This window comes from Muntiacus reevesi, chromosome 12 (assembly GCF_963930625.1).
Source record: "Muntiacus reevesi chromosome 12, mMunRee1.1, whole genome shotgun sequence".
In the NCBI taxonomy this organism is placed as follows: Eukaryota; Metazoa; Chordata; class Mammalia; order Artiodactyla; family Cervidae; genus Muntiacus; species Muntiacus reevesi.
This window is the reverse complement of record NC_089260.1, coordinates 18,074,351-18,086,373: the sequence shown is the minus strand read 5'-3', so window position 1 is coordinate 18,086,373 and position 12,023 is coordinate 18,074,351. Positions and strand designations below refer to the sequence as shown.

The window sequence follows — 12,023 nt, the reverse complement described above, 5'->3', positions numbered from 1 at the left end:
CAAATCATGAAAGCTTGCAGTTTCTCTGCATGTGATTAGGGGCTGGTGGAGGGCCAAGAACTACCTGCTGCTGCTGCTAAGTCGCTTCAGTCGTGTCCCACTCTATGTGACCCCATAGACGGCAGTCCACCAGGCTCTGCCGTCCCTGGGATTCTCCAGGCAAGAGCACTGGAGTGGGTTGCCATTTTCTTCTCCAATGCATGAAAGTGAAAAGTGAAAGTGAAGTCACTCGGTCATGTCCGACTCTTAGCGACCCCATGGACTGCAGCCTACCAGGCTCCTCCATCCATGGGATTTTCCAGGCAAGAGAACTAGAGTAGGGTGCCATTGCCTTCTCCAAGAACTACCTAGAGGTCAAGATACAAAGATGAGAGACAGTGGAGTGAAGACACACAATAATTTAAAAAACAAGAGTTGTACACTCTAGCAATCCTGAATTTCCAACTTCACCACTTACCAGGGGTTTCGATCCTGGGTCAAATTCTTCGCATCTCACCCTTTCAGCGATAAAATAAGTTGTTTTCAGGATGAAGGACAAAATGCTTATGTCTGATGTATAGAAAGAGCCTGGTACACAAAAGGCAACAGACCCATGGGAGCTGTTACTAAGACACAGTTCGCTCCTTTGAAAGCCAGCTTCCTATCACTGCAATAAGAGTTTCATCCTTACGTGCGTTCATTCATTCGGTCATACGTTCATTCATTCCTTCAGGAAATATTTATCAAATGCTCACGGTGACTCAGGCTCTGTGAGAGGCATTGGGCCTGGAGCAGAAAAGAAAACAGACAAGTGTCTGCTCTCATGGGGCTTAGTGTGGCATAAGGGGGGATACAAGAAGAAATAGAAACATGTATTCATGACATGTTTGGTGGTGACAGGGCTCTGCAGCGGAGCAGAGTTAAGGGGGCTTGAGAGCGACGAGGGCGTGATGTTTGGGTGAGGTGAGAGGGGAGGTCTCTCCGATAGGGTGACAACAAGCAAAGGCCTCCAAGAAGCGAGGGAACAAGTCAGGCAACATGTAAGTATCCACCCAGAGAGGGATGTGACTGAAGTGAGGCAGGAAGGGCCTCACCAGGAACTCCGCTCAGCACACAGGAAGCTGGCAGCTGAGGTGCCTCATGATCTGCGCAGCAGCTCTCTTCCCTGACCCTCCACTTTCTGTGGGGTCTTTCCACAGATGGGGACTCCAACAGGGACACCGAGGGTCCTCTCCCATCAGGCAGCCAGCACACAGGGGCTACTCAGAGGATCAGGAGTACGTGGGAGATGAGGAGGGGTCACAAAGAACAACCAACAATTAGTCCAAAGGAGACGGATTTACGTAAGGAAAGATGGAGAATGTTCTCCAAGCATGATTATATCAGGGCCCAGAGGTGACAGGATGATCCTCGAGCGTGAGTGCTGAGTTCCCTGGAGAAGGAAATGGCAACCCACTCCAGTATGCTTGCCTGGGAAATCCCATGGACAGAGGAACCTGGTGGGCTACAGTCCACGGCGTTGCAAGAGTCAATTGAGCACATTTGTTCTGAGGGGATGTTGAAGAAGGAAAGACACATAGGTGAGCGCTCCCCTGGGCGCTGCTTGGAAGGGAAGCAGGGAGACGGAGTGATGGAGGGAGGGCTGGCTGTCCCAGGCAGCCCTGGAAAGAGGTGAAAGAACCTGCACATCCACACAGAGTGGTACTGCACTTAATTCGAGGACTGGAGGTTCCCCAAAGCCCACCCACAGACCCCAAGGACCCAGGTTACGAGTGCTCGTTTTAGCAAAAGGGGCCTCATCGTACTCTCTAATGCCAGCTTCACAGTCACTACCCACAGGCTTCAGCTGGACTTGCTGACCACAGTGGCTGGGAGAGGCTTGGGAACTGCAGCCTGGGAGCCCCGACTGGAATCTCCAGTTCATAAAACTAAAGAAAAACAGCACAGTAAACACTTCTGGACTTGTCCTTTTCTCTTGCAGGCCACCAGAAGGTTCTCCACCCAAAGTGACAAAGGCATAGCATAAACGCACTCTTGGGCCTCCCTTCCCCCTCAGCAGGCATTGGTAACCCCCTGGCTGAGCCCAGGTGCAGCCTCACACACATCCTCAACCCCGCCCTGCAGTTACCAGCGGGGAGGGCTCACAGCACACGGATGGGGTCGCCACAGCAACCTCACCCCCCACCCTTTCTATTGGAAATGGTGTTAACTGCCCACTGACAGAGGAACAAGTTGCTTGATTTTTTAAAATTTGGTACAAGAATGAAGTAGAGGAAATTCTTCCTTCTTTCCTCATCCGGTCAGGCTGAGGTGAGGGGTCGAGACTGTGGTCAGAAAACTGATTTTTCATTTGAACCTAAGAGGCTGATTCAATGCCTTAATCTCAGAGTCAGCAAATAGCCCAGGAAGCCATGAAGCTACTGAGTCAAAGTCACAAATCTCAATGATAAATGTGTATGTGTTCGTGTGCACACACACGTGTGCAAAGGGTTACGTGAGGAAGAAAAAGCATCCTAGAGGTGATAAAGAAGAGAGATAAGATCTGAAATCCTATGAGACCTGAGAGATCATTCTGGGCTTAGAACAGTAAACCCTGTAACAACATCAAAGTTGAACCCACAGGTATGCCAGTAAAACGTGTTTATTATTTGCCTTATTTGGACCTAGGCCACATTTCCACTTAATTGCTCCTTTCTTGGGCAATAATTATAAGGCTAACTTTTCAAATAAAATAAAATTGTTCCTCTGCTCTGGGCAGACTGCCTCCAAAGCAGGTTACAGCAAGTATTCCCAAACCCTTCTTCCCAGTTGGTCGATCTTGGGGGTTCAGGGTGTGACCTGGGTGAGGAAGATTGCTTTTATCCCAGCATTTGCACTAATTCTTGCACTAATTATCGGAGGGAAGGAATGGCGGGTCAGTAAGCCTTGGTTTCCTTGTTTATTAAATAAATTCGTTTGACTAGTTGAAAGGAGATGTGTGTGAGTGTGTGTGTGTGTGTATCTGTGCTAGAGATAAGGAGTGGTGTAGCCATTTTGCAAGAAAAACCAGCAAATTAGTTTCCATATGTTCTATAGTGAGTCTCCAACCCTACCTTAGTTCCTCTACCATTGGTGAAAGGGTCCCAGAAAGTGTGAGATAAAGGATCTGAAAAAATCCTTTGTTACAATGTGAAAGAAATCAAAGTAAACATCCTTCTAGTGGTTCATTATTGACCCTGGTGTCCAACACAGCGGAAATCTTCCTCACTGGACTTGGCCTGTCCTCACTGGAACTGTGCCTCTAGGTCTGGGAAACGTGAAAATAAAGCCTATAAATGAGAAATAATTTCTGATGGAAGCAGGATGTAGATGAACTGTTAAAATTACTTAGAAACATATATAATTACTGTGGTCTTATTTCTAGACACTTTAATATCAATCCCTGACACCCCCTGCTTTGCTCTGTGTCTAGACGTTGATTCCTGCAAAGTGCATGTGCCAGGGAGGTGTGCCCTCCTCTTCAGGCCAATGGGGCCAATGGAAAGCGCGAGGGGAGGCTGAGGGGCAGGGCATCCCGTCTCCTCCCGGCTCTACACTGAGGGGTGTCTCTGGCAGATTCTCTGCGGTCCTCGCTGCTCTAAGACAGCTGCTCCCTCCGCGGTCCCAGCTTTGCTTCCAGCCGATCTAGTCCCTGCCTGGCGGCTCTCACAACTCCCACCTCCCTCTCCCTTTGATCCTCCGGCCCTCCAGCAAATAGCAGCCAGTTCCTGCTGTGTCTCCTCTCTCATGGCCTCAGGGGCCTTCCGTCCTCCCAACCTCGGCAGTGAATCCTCTCCATGGAACCACTTGATATGGGCTCTGTTCTCTTGACTGTACTCTGAGTCCCACCCAGGGGGCTCCGAATCTCTAAAGAGCAAGCATAATGTTTAGGAATATACAGGCTCCAGGAAATGCGCTGGGCAGATCATTCCTTCTCTATTGCCAAGAACGCTCTCTCGAACTCTGCGTTAGTCTGATCACCTAGTACTCTGCTCTAGACGTGCATTTGGATAGGAGGAACACAAGATGGAAAATTAGAGAACTAGAATGCTCTATCTAGTCCGTGACCTTCACGAGTACCTTAGAACCAAATGAGCCCAGGTTACTCATGTTACAGGAGGAAATAAGAGTTCCTCTGGCCTGCCTGCCAGTTATTAGGTCAAACACAAGAGGGCATGGAAATATATTTCAGAAACTGGCATGGCCATGGTAAATCTAAATCTGTTATTATATGAGACACCGTTGACTTCTATGGGACACAAAGTGTTTTGCCCTCAGCTTAGCCCCATCTTGACTTCTCAACCTAATTTGTACTAAATGTAGTGAAATATTGGAAAGTTGCACAGACTAGTACCGGGCACATCACGGGAGTGATGTAGGTCTCAGCTGTGATTTCTGGGCTCTTCTTTGCATCAAGGCAACATGGAGCTTTACCAAAGACCATGCGAGAAGGCCAAGGTCAAGGTCAACTTACCGATGTCGAGGACCCTCTGCTTTGCAGTGTGCTGCCGAGAGTGCCAGTACTTCCAGTATTTCAGCTGCTCATCCCGGTTTTTGTCTTCACTGAAGACCACCATCACCACGCTCTGTAGGGTAGGGAGAACCACACAGCTTACTTTCCATTCAGTCCCTCCTGCTTCACAGTCTACAGTTCTGGAAATCCTACCAGAGGTGTCTTGCCTTAATTTCTGTAAATTTGCTTTTCTTGCTTTAGATAAGCTCAGTTGTAGGGTTTGTTTTGTTTCAAAATAGGCCTACTTTTTAGAAAACAAATGGGAAATGAGAATAGCACAGAGTAAAAAAGAATGCTACCTCATTTTTACCATGACTAACACACAATTGGATTAACCAATTTACCAGCAAATGGATTATTTTGTGAGGTGAGTGGGAATACCAAAAAATATTTTTTTCTTACGGTGGATACAAGGCCATTTTTGAAATGTCATATCCTTAAACATAGAATTTGGTGCTTTTGTAAAAGAGCAAATATGTGTTTCTGGCCTAATTCAGCACCTCTGACTGGATCAGTGATGGTACTGAGAAAAATACTAAAAGATAAGCTCACACTGATGAACAGTGATATAAAATACAGATATATCACAGTCCAAAAGATACAAAGTCAACCATATGATTTCCTTAAATATGTGGATATACTTTTAAATGAGCCCATGAAACTAATTATATATGTAGAAATAAGAATCCCAAACAACTTCCACTTCTAAGTTACAAATTGTCTTGCTAAACTAAATATATGCTAATTCATTGTCACTTATGAGATGGAGAAGGTACCCAAAATCACCAAACAAACAAACCAAAAAAAAAAAAAAAAAAATCCCAACTTACAGCGCTTTAATTACAGCATGAGGAATACAGTATCCAGGAATACACTCCCCATCTCATTCCATATCCAAAACACCTCTTAGACATTTTCCTGCTATTTCAAGAGAAAAGTTCATCGACTCTCATTCCTTAATGCCTTGCCCTCTGTAGCATTTGACACATATCTGCCTAATTTCTTACAGTCACTCAGTCCATGGCAGTGTCTTATGTTAATAAGGGCGGGGATATCATGTCACTCACCACGTGTCCCTAGTCCCTGACAAACAAGAGATACCAAATGCATGACAGTAGCGTAGTTTCAAGTCAAGATCTGGCTTATTCCCAGTGGTATGTAAACATTTGTTGCACAAAAAAAAGCAGAAGTTTGTTAGAAAAGCTGGTTTAGAAATAACACATCCATGTTATTCAAATCCACAAGCAGCATGACTCACAAAGGCATGCAGGAGAGCTGATGAGAGAGGGACCCTCCAGCTGTGCTGCTGGAACCCGGGGCTCAGCCTCCCTCCATCCTTCCCCCTCCCCCTTCCTCAGGTTTTCTATTTCTATGTCAACATTCACTGCACAGCCTCCTGCTGTTCATTTCTGTCTGTTCCAAAATAAAAATAACCTTTTTTCTAGTGAATGACTAAATCAGCATAAGTAATGGCATATTCTTGGTATGGAAATGTATTTTTTCAGTAATAAAGAAAAAGGCAGTTTGAAACTGCTATTACCAAGGCTACATGCTCTGACTTGGGATTGTTCGCAGAAATCACTGCTCAGAGATTCTAAGTGCATCCCTTGTTTCTTCAGGTGTCTCGCTAACCAGAGTCGAGGAGTAAGAAAGACCCACTCCGAGAAGGGCCATCCTGCTCTCCAAGGCTATTAGATTGAAGACCTTAAGAGAAGGAAGGCTCTTTGTTTCAGGCAAAATGGAACAAAAGGAGATAAAATAAACTACATTATTTTCATGATTTCAATGAAAGAAAATTCTTGGAAAAGTCGCTATACTCCAAACTGCTGCCATGGCCTTAGATTACTAACATCATCTTTTCAGGGTGATGATAATGGTGTTACTACCAAGGTGTATATGAGTTATACACTACCTTGTAATTGGCAAGGTTTTTTTTTTCTTTTAAAGAAGAGGTATCTGGTGTCTTCTCACCAGGCATTCATATATGATGGCATAGGGTGCACTAGGGTCAACTTCCGGAGGTGGATCCTATGCCTTTCAGGCCTCCATGCTACTCAGCACTGTACACTCGGGTGTTTAGGAGTAGGTTAGAAGTCTGACTGTCTGGGATATAACCTGGCTCCCTTACATTTGAGCTGTGTGACCTTGGCTGGTCACTGACTTCTGAAAGGTCAAGTTTCCTCATCTGGAACATTATAAAGGTAATGCCTATGGCACAGGGTTGTTGCTACTTTCAGAGAGTTACTCCATGTACAGTGTTTAACATACACACACTCAATAAATACTAGCTGTTCTATTGTGGTTGTTGGGAGCAGGGGGACGATGGGGATGAAGACAGCATCCCTCCACCGCAGGCCTGACCACAGGCTGGGGACGTCCTAAGCCCCCTGGAGGGCACTCAGCACACGGAGCACCTTTGCACCTACCCTGGAGCTCAGCCTCAGGTAGGACATTAGTCCCAGAGCCTGCCTCCCCATCTTTCCCTTCACTCTCAACCGCCCTGCCCCCTGAAGCTCCAATCTGGAACCGGGACAGCCTTGAAGAGAAGAAGGCCTGTTGGACAAAGGAGGAGCAGTTCTTCCTTGTCTTTCTCATGGAAACAATGTCATAAAACCTGGTTGATTCAAGAGCACGCCACTGTAATGATTTTACCTAAAGCTAGTAACAGGCAAGTCAGCCAGCAGGTGCCCGGATACGCTTTTCTCTGCGACCTCATGTGGTACCCTTTGCGTGGGAATTTGAGATGGGGTGAACTGGGCCCGGCAGAGCACGGCGTTCCTTTCTCAACGTGCTGAAGAAACAGCTTAGGAGGAGGCAGTTATGATAAAATAAGGAGGCACGCACACACACAGCAGCATAAATCATTTTACAACAGGGCAGGAAAGTCCTTCAACCTCTTTTCAGAGCTCTTGTATATATAATTTTCCTTTTCAGTAGAGAAGCACTATCAGTTCCCGCCCTTCTTGGCAGAGTTGAGAATGCCAGAAGCTGGCGAACTTCCAAGACAGTTTCATTTCCCACAAATAGAACTAACCCTCATGGATGTGAAAATTCTTTCAAGTCACTCCAGGTAGGGATCATATCATGCCCACCCCTTGACTTTTCATGCTGTTCATGGGGTTCTCAAGGCAAGAATACTGAAGTGGTTTGCCATTCCCTTCCCCAGTGGACCACATTTTATTAGAACTCTCCACCATGACCCATCCATCTTGGGTGGCCCTACACGGCATGGCTCATAGTTTCATTGAGTTAGACAAGGCTGTGGTTCATGTGATCAGATTGATTACTTTTCTGTGATTGTGGTTTTCATTCTGTCTGTCCTCTGAGGGATAAGGATAAGAGGTTTATGGAAGTTTCCTGATGGGAGAGACTGACTCTCTGGGAAACTGGGTTTTGTTCTGATGGGCGGGGCCATGCTCAGTAAATCTTTTCTGTTGATGGGCGGGGCTGTGTTCCCTCCCTATTGTTTGACCTGAGACCAAACTATGGTGGACTTGATGAAAGAGGGGAGTGAAAAAGTTGGCTTAAAACTCAACATTCAGAAAACTAAGATCATGGCATCCAGTTCCATCACTTCATGGCAAATAGATGGGGAAACAGTGGAAACAGTGACAGACTTTATTTTGGGGGGCTCCAAAATCACTGTACATGGTAACTGTAGCCATGAAATTAAAAGACACTTGCTCCTTGGAAGGAAAGTTATGACTAACCTAGATAGCATATTAAAAAGCAGAGATATCACTTTGCCAACAAAGGTCCATCTAGTCAAAGCTATGGTTTTTCCAGTAGTCACGTATGGATGTGAGAGTTGGATTATAAAGAAAGCTGAGCGTTGAAGAATTGATGCTTTTGAACTGTGGTGTTGAAGAAGACTCTTTGAGAGTCCCTTGAACTGCAAGGAGATCCAACCAGTTCATCCTAAAGGAAATCAGTCCTGAATATTCATTGGACTGACTGATGCTGAAGCTGAAATTCCAATACTTTGGCCACCTGATGAGAAGAACTGACTCATTTGAAAAAACCCTGATGCTGGGAAAGATTGAAGGCAGGAGGAGAAGGGGACAACGGAGGATGAGATGGCTGGATGGCATCACTGACTCGATGGACATGAGTTTGAGCAGGTTTCAGGAGCTGGTGATGAACAGGAAAGCCTGGTGTGCTACAGTCAATGGAGTTGCAAAGAGTCGGACACAACTGAGTGACTGAACTGAACCCCTTGATTCCTTAGTAAGCACTGGGCTGCAGAAGGCTTTTAAGCAGAGCTGCAAAGGGCCCAGGGACATGTATGAATTGCACCCTCCTTTACAGAAGAAAGCCCAGCTCTTTCCTGTCCACAGATATGCTTTGACTTTTAGCTACTTACTGGAAAAATAAATATCATTTGATTGAAAACAATGATGATAATAACTAGATACCACATAGGCAATGAATGAAGCTGGGGAAATTCCTTGGATACAGTCAGAAAGCATGTTCCCACTATGTCTGTTCCCTGGGATTTATTGGTTACTGATTAAAATGATAAACTGCAAGTCAATAAGTTCTTGTGCTCCAATTCTGACATGTGTTCTAGAATTATTTACTTTGGAATTTTTTTCCATGCCCTTCCACAAGGCTGGTGAATAACCAGGCTTTCATCTGCTCCCTCCATGCTTTATTTGAGAAATGAGGCTCCTACCCTGACTTTGCTGATGGGGTGTCGGAAGCACTTGTTGTCCCCCGTCTCGCTGAGCGTGATGGCATAGAACTGTCCCTTGTTGAGGTAGGTCATCGGGCCCTCCCCTTGCTTCTGACGGAGAGATTTGGTGGCTTCCAGGGTGTACTGAAACGTGCCACTGTGAACAGAAAGCAAACAGTGGTCAGATCCACTCAGACATTTCTGCCTTTGGGATCAATTTCACATCAATAACATTTTGTATGAACATTAACCAACGTTTACTCCATTTCACAGACAAAACACAGCATATGGCAAAAGAGATGAGACTATACCAAAGGTCACTGTTAGTACAGCGCACATAACATTTCTATTAGTGGCCCATAAACCAGATGGTTAAGAAGGGAGAAAGTCCACGACATGCCCATCCCACTGAGCCAGGCAGGGCCAGGGGAGCCTCTGTTTGGTTTTAGCTGGCACTTTGCAATGCCTTAGCTTAGACAGGACTTGCTTCTGTCATGCTAGCAATAAGCCAAAGGCGTGAGTGCTTTTGTTCAATTGATCCATATACTTAACCTTCTTTTGTCTAACTGAGGTGTTGCACATAGCTACATCCCACTTTAAAACACCTCAGAACATAAAAACCTAGAACTCAACACTCATTATTGAAATCTCTAGGGAATCTTGCTTCATAAGAGGGATTATTTTTTGATTTGGGGGTCTTGTTTACTAAGCCTGCAGAAGAACTCATGACAGGGTTACTACTCTAAAGCAGGAGCTTGCAAACAATGGTCCCTGGGCCAGAGCCAGTTGGCTGGCTGTTTTTGTAAATAAAGTTTTACTGGCCCACAGCTACACTCATCTATTTTTGTCTTCTCATGGCCGCTTTTGCACTGCCACTGCTGGGCTGAGTAGTTATGACAGAGACTGTGTAATTCGCTAAAACTAAAATACTTAATATCTAGCCTATTACAGAAAAAAAGTTTGCAGATCCCTGCTCTTAATAATTTCTCTAATATTTGACAAATATAATTTAATTTGTAAAAGGAAAACACTAATTTTTCCCAACTTTGAAAAACAGCCATTGTTTAAAATGAGCAACGAATATGAACCACCATCTTTTTTATTTAAGATGCTCATTCAGAATATTTATTTCTGCTACCCTGCAGGATGGCACAGATGATGATCCAATTGCAAATGCTTTGTCTGTTTTCTGGATCATCAGAAACTCTTCACTGTGTCTATCTATGTTTTTAGCCCTTTAAATTTCACAGTCTGTGAAAGACTGGGTATAAAAAGATTCAAAGTTTGCTTCCTAAAATGATCTACCTATAAGATTACGGGGGACTCTTGCTTTCTATATTGAATATTTCTGCAGTGTTTCATATCTTTTAGCTTACATAATGAGAGAGAAATCTGAAGGCCAAAATAATATTTCTCTTATATGATAAAAAATCTTAGGTTAAAGCTGATAAACAAAGCAAATTCCAGAATATGCATCTTAGAATAAGGTGGGAAATAAATCATTCAAGATAGAATCGACTCCACTGTCATTTTGCCTGGAAAAAGCAATTTCGAGATAACCACTGAATCAGAAAATTTGAGACCTGGACAGGATATTAGAAATTACCTAGATCAGAGCTTACAACTTGTCTAGGGCACAGACTGCTTGAAAAACATGAAGAAAGCTGTGAACTTTCCCCCCAGATAAAAGCACATATGAACACAAATGATTTGTAATATAATTTCAGGGGATCCACGTCCCCCAGGCTGATTCACAGCATAAGATAAGAACCACCTTCCTCATTTCACAGCTGAGAAGAGGCTGAGAAACTCGCTCACTCCAGGGGACAATGACAGCAGCAGAAAGCGAAAACAGGGCATGAAAATGCTAGGTCAATGCTCTTTTTAATGGCCCAATAACTGGTTGCATGGTTATCTAGACGGATAGCATGTAAATTATCCATGCATTTCCAAATTTCAGAAGTTGATTCGAAACTTTCTTCTCTGCGTTTTCCCTACCCTTCGCCACCACTGCACAGCCAAATTCTGTCAGGAACAATCTGGAGAGGATGACTGGGGAGCCTGAGGTTGGAACAAGACCCTGAAGGAGCAGAAGGACTTTAAGAGAAAACAGACAGAAGAAAAGAGGGTCATACACGTAAAAGTAAAGGGGCAAGAAACAGAGTGGGAGAGGAGGTTTACAATGCATGGAGGGCTCTAACCACTTTCGTAAGGAATTTGTGTTTTATTCTATCTGAAATGGTGAAATCACTGGTAAGATCTGCAAATGGGAGAGATTCATTCATTCATGTCCTTCTCTCCTGTCTTCAGGCACCTCTGGAGGATGGCTACATCATTACACATAACAAGAAATGAAAGCGGGCCATCCCTGGTGGTCCAGTGGTTAAGAATCTGCCTGCCAGTGCAGAAGACCTGGGCTCTATCCCTGGTCCAAGAAGATCCCACATGCCGTAGGGCAAGTAACCCTGTACCCTGCAACTACTGAAGCCCCTGCACCTAGAACCTGTGCTCCACAGCAAGAGAAGACACCACAATGAGAAGTCCAGGTACCGCAACTAGAGAGCAGTCCCTGCTCACCACAACCAGAGAAAGACTGCACGCAACAAGGAAGACCTAGCACAGCCAAGAAATATAATTAATTAATTAATTAATTTCTAAAAAGAAGGAATAAAAGTGGAAGAAAATGTGAAAGACGTCAAGAAGGAAGGGAAAAAGGGGAGAAAGAGAGTTCCGTTATGTACATGGTGTGTTGGAGGCCCAAGTGTCTGAGATTCCGAGGAACACCTAAGAAGGGACATCTAGCCAACAAAAGGACAAAGAAAGAGTATGGGCCTCAGA

At 44.8% G+C, this 12,023-nt stretch overlaps 1 protein-coding gene across 4 annotated transcripts in view; it reads right to left on the bottom strand.

Moving 5' to 3' along the window:
- The window catches only part of GRHL2 (grainyhead like transcription factor 2), a 171,206-nt gene that overhangs the window by 86,464 nt on the left and 72,719 nt on the right, over positions 1-12,023 (bottom strand). For all 4 annotated transcript variants that reach the window (XM_065902742.1, XM_065902743.1, XM_065902744.1 and 1 more), the window contains exons 6-7: positions 9,186-9,342; positions 4,472-4,583 (exon numbers count right to left, since the gene is read on the bottom strand). In XM_065902742.1, coding sequence (XP_065758814.1) covers positions 4,472-4,583; positions 9,186-9,342 — 269 coding nt within the window. The remainder of the gene's footprint in view (positions 1-4,471; positions 4,584-9,185; positions 9,343-12,023) is intronic.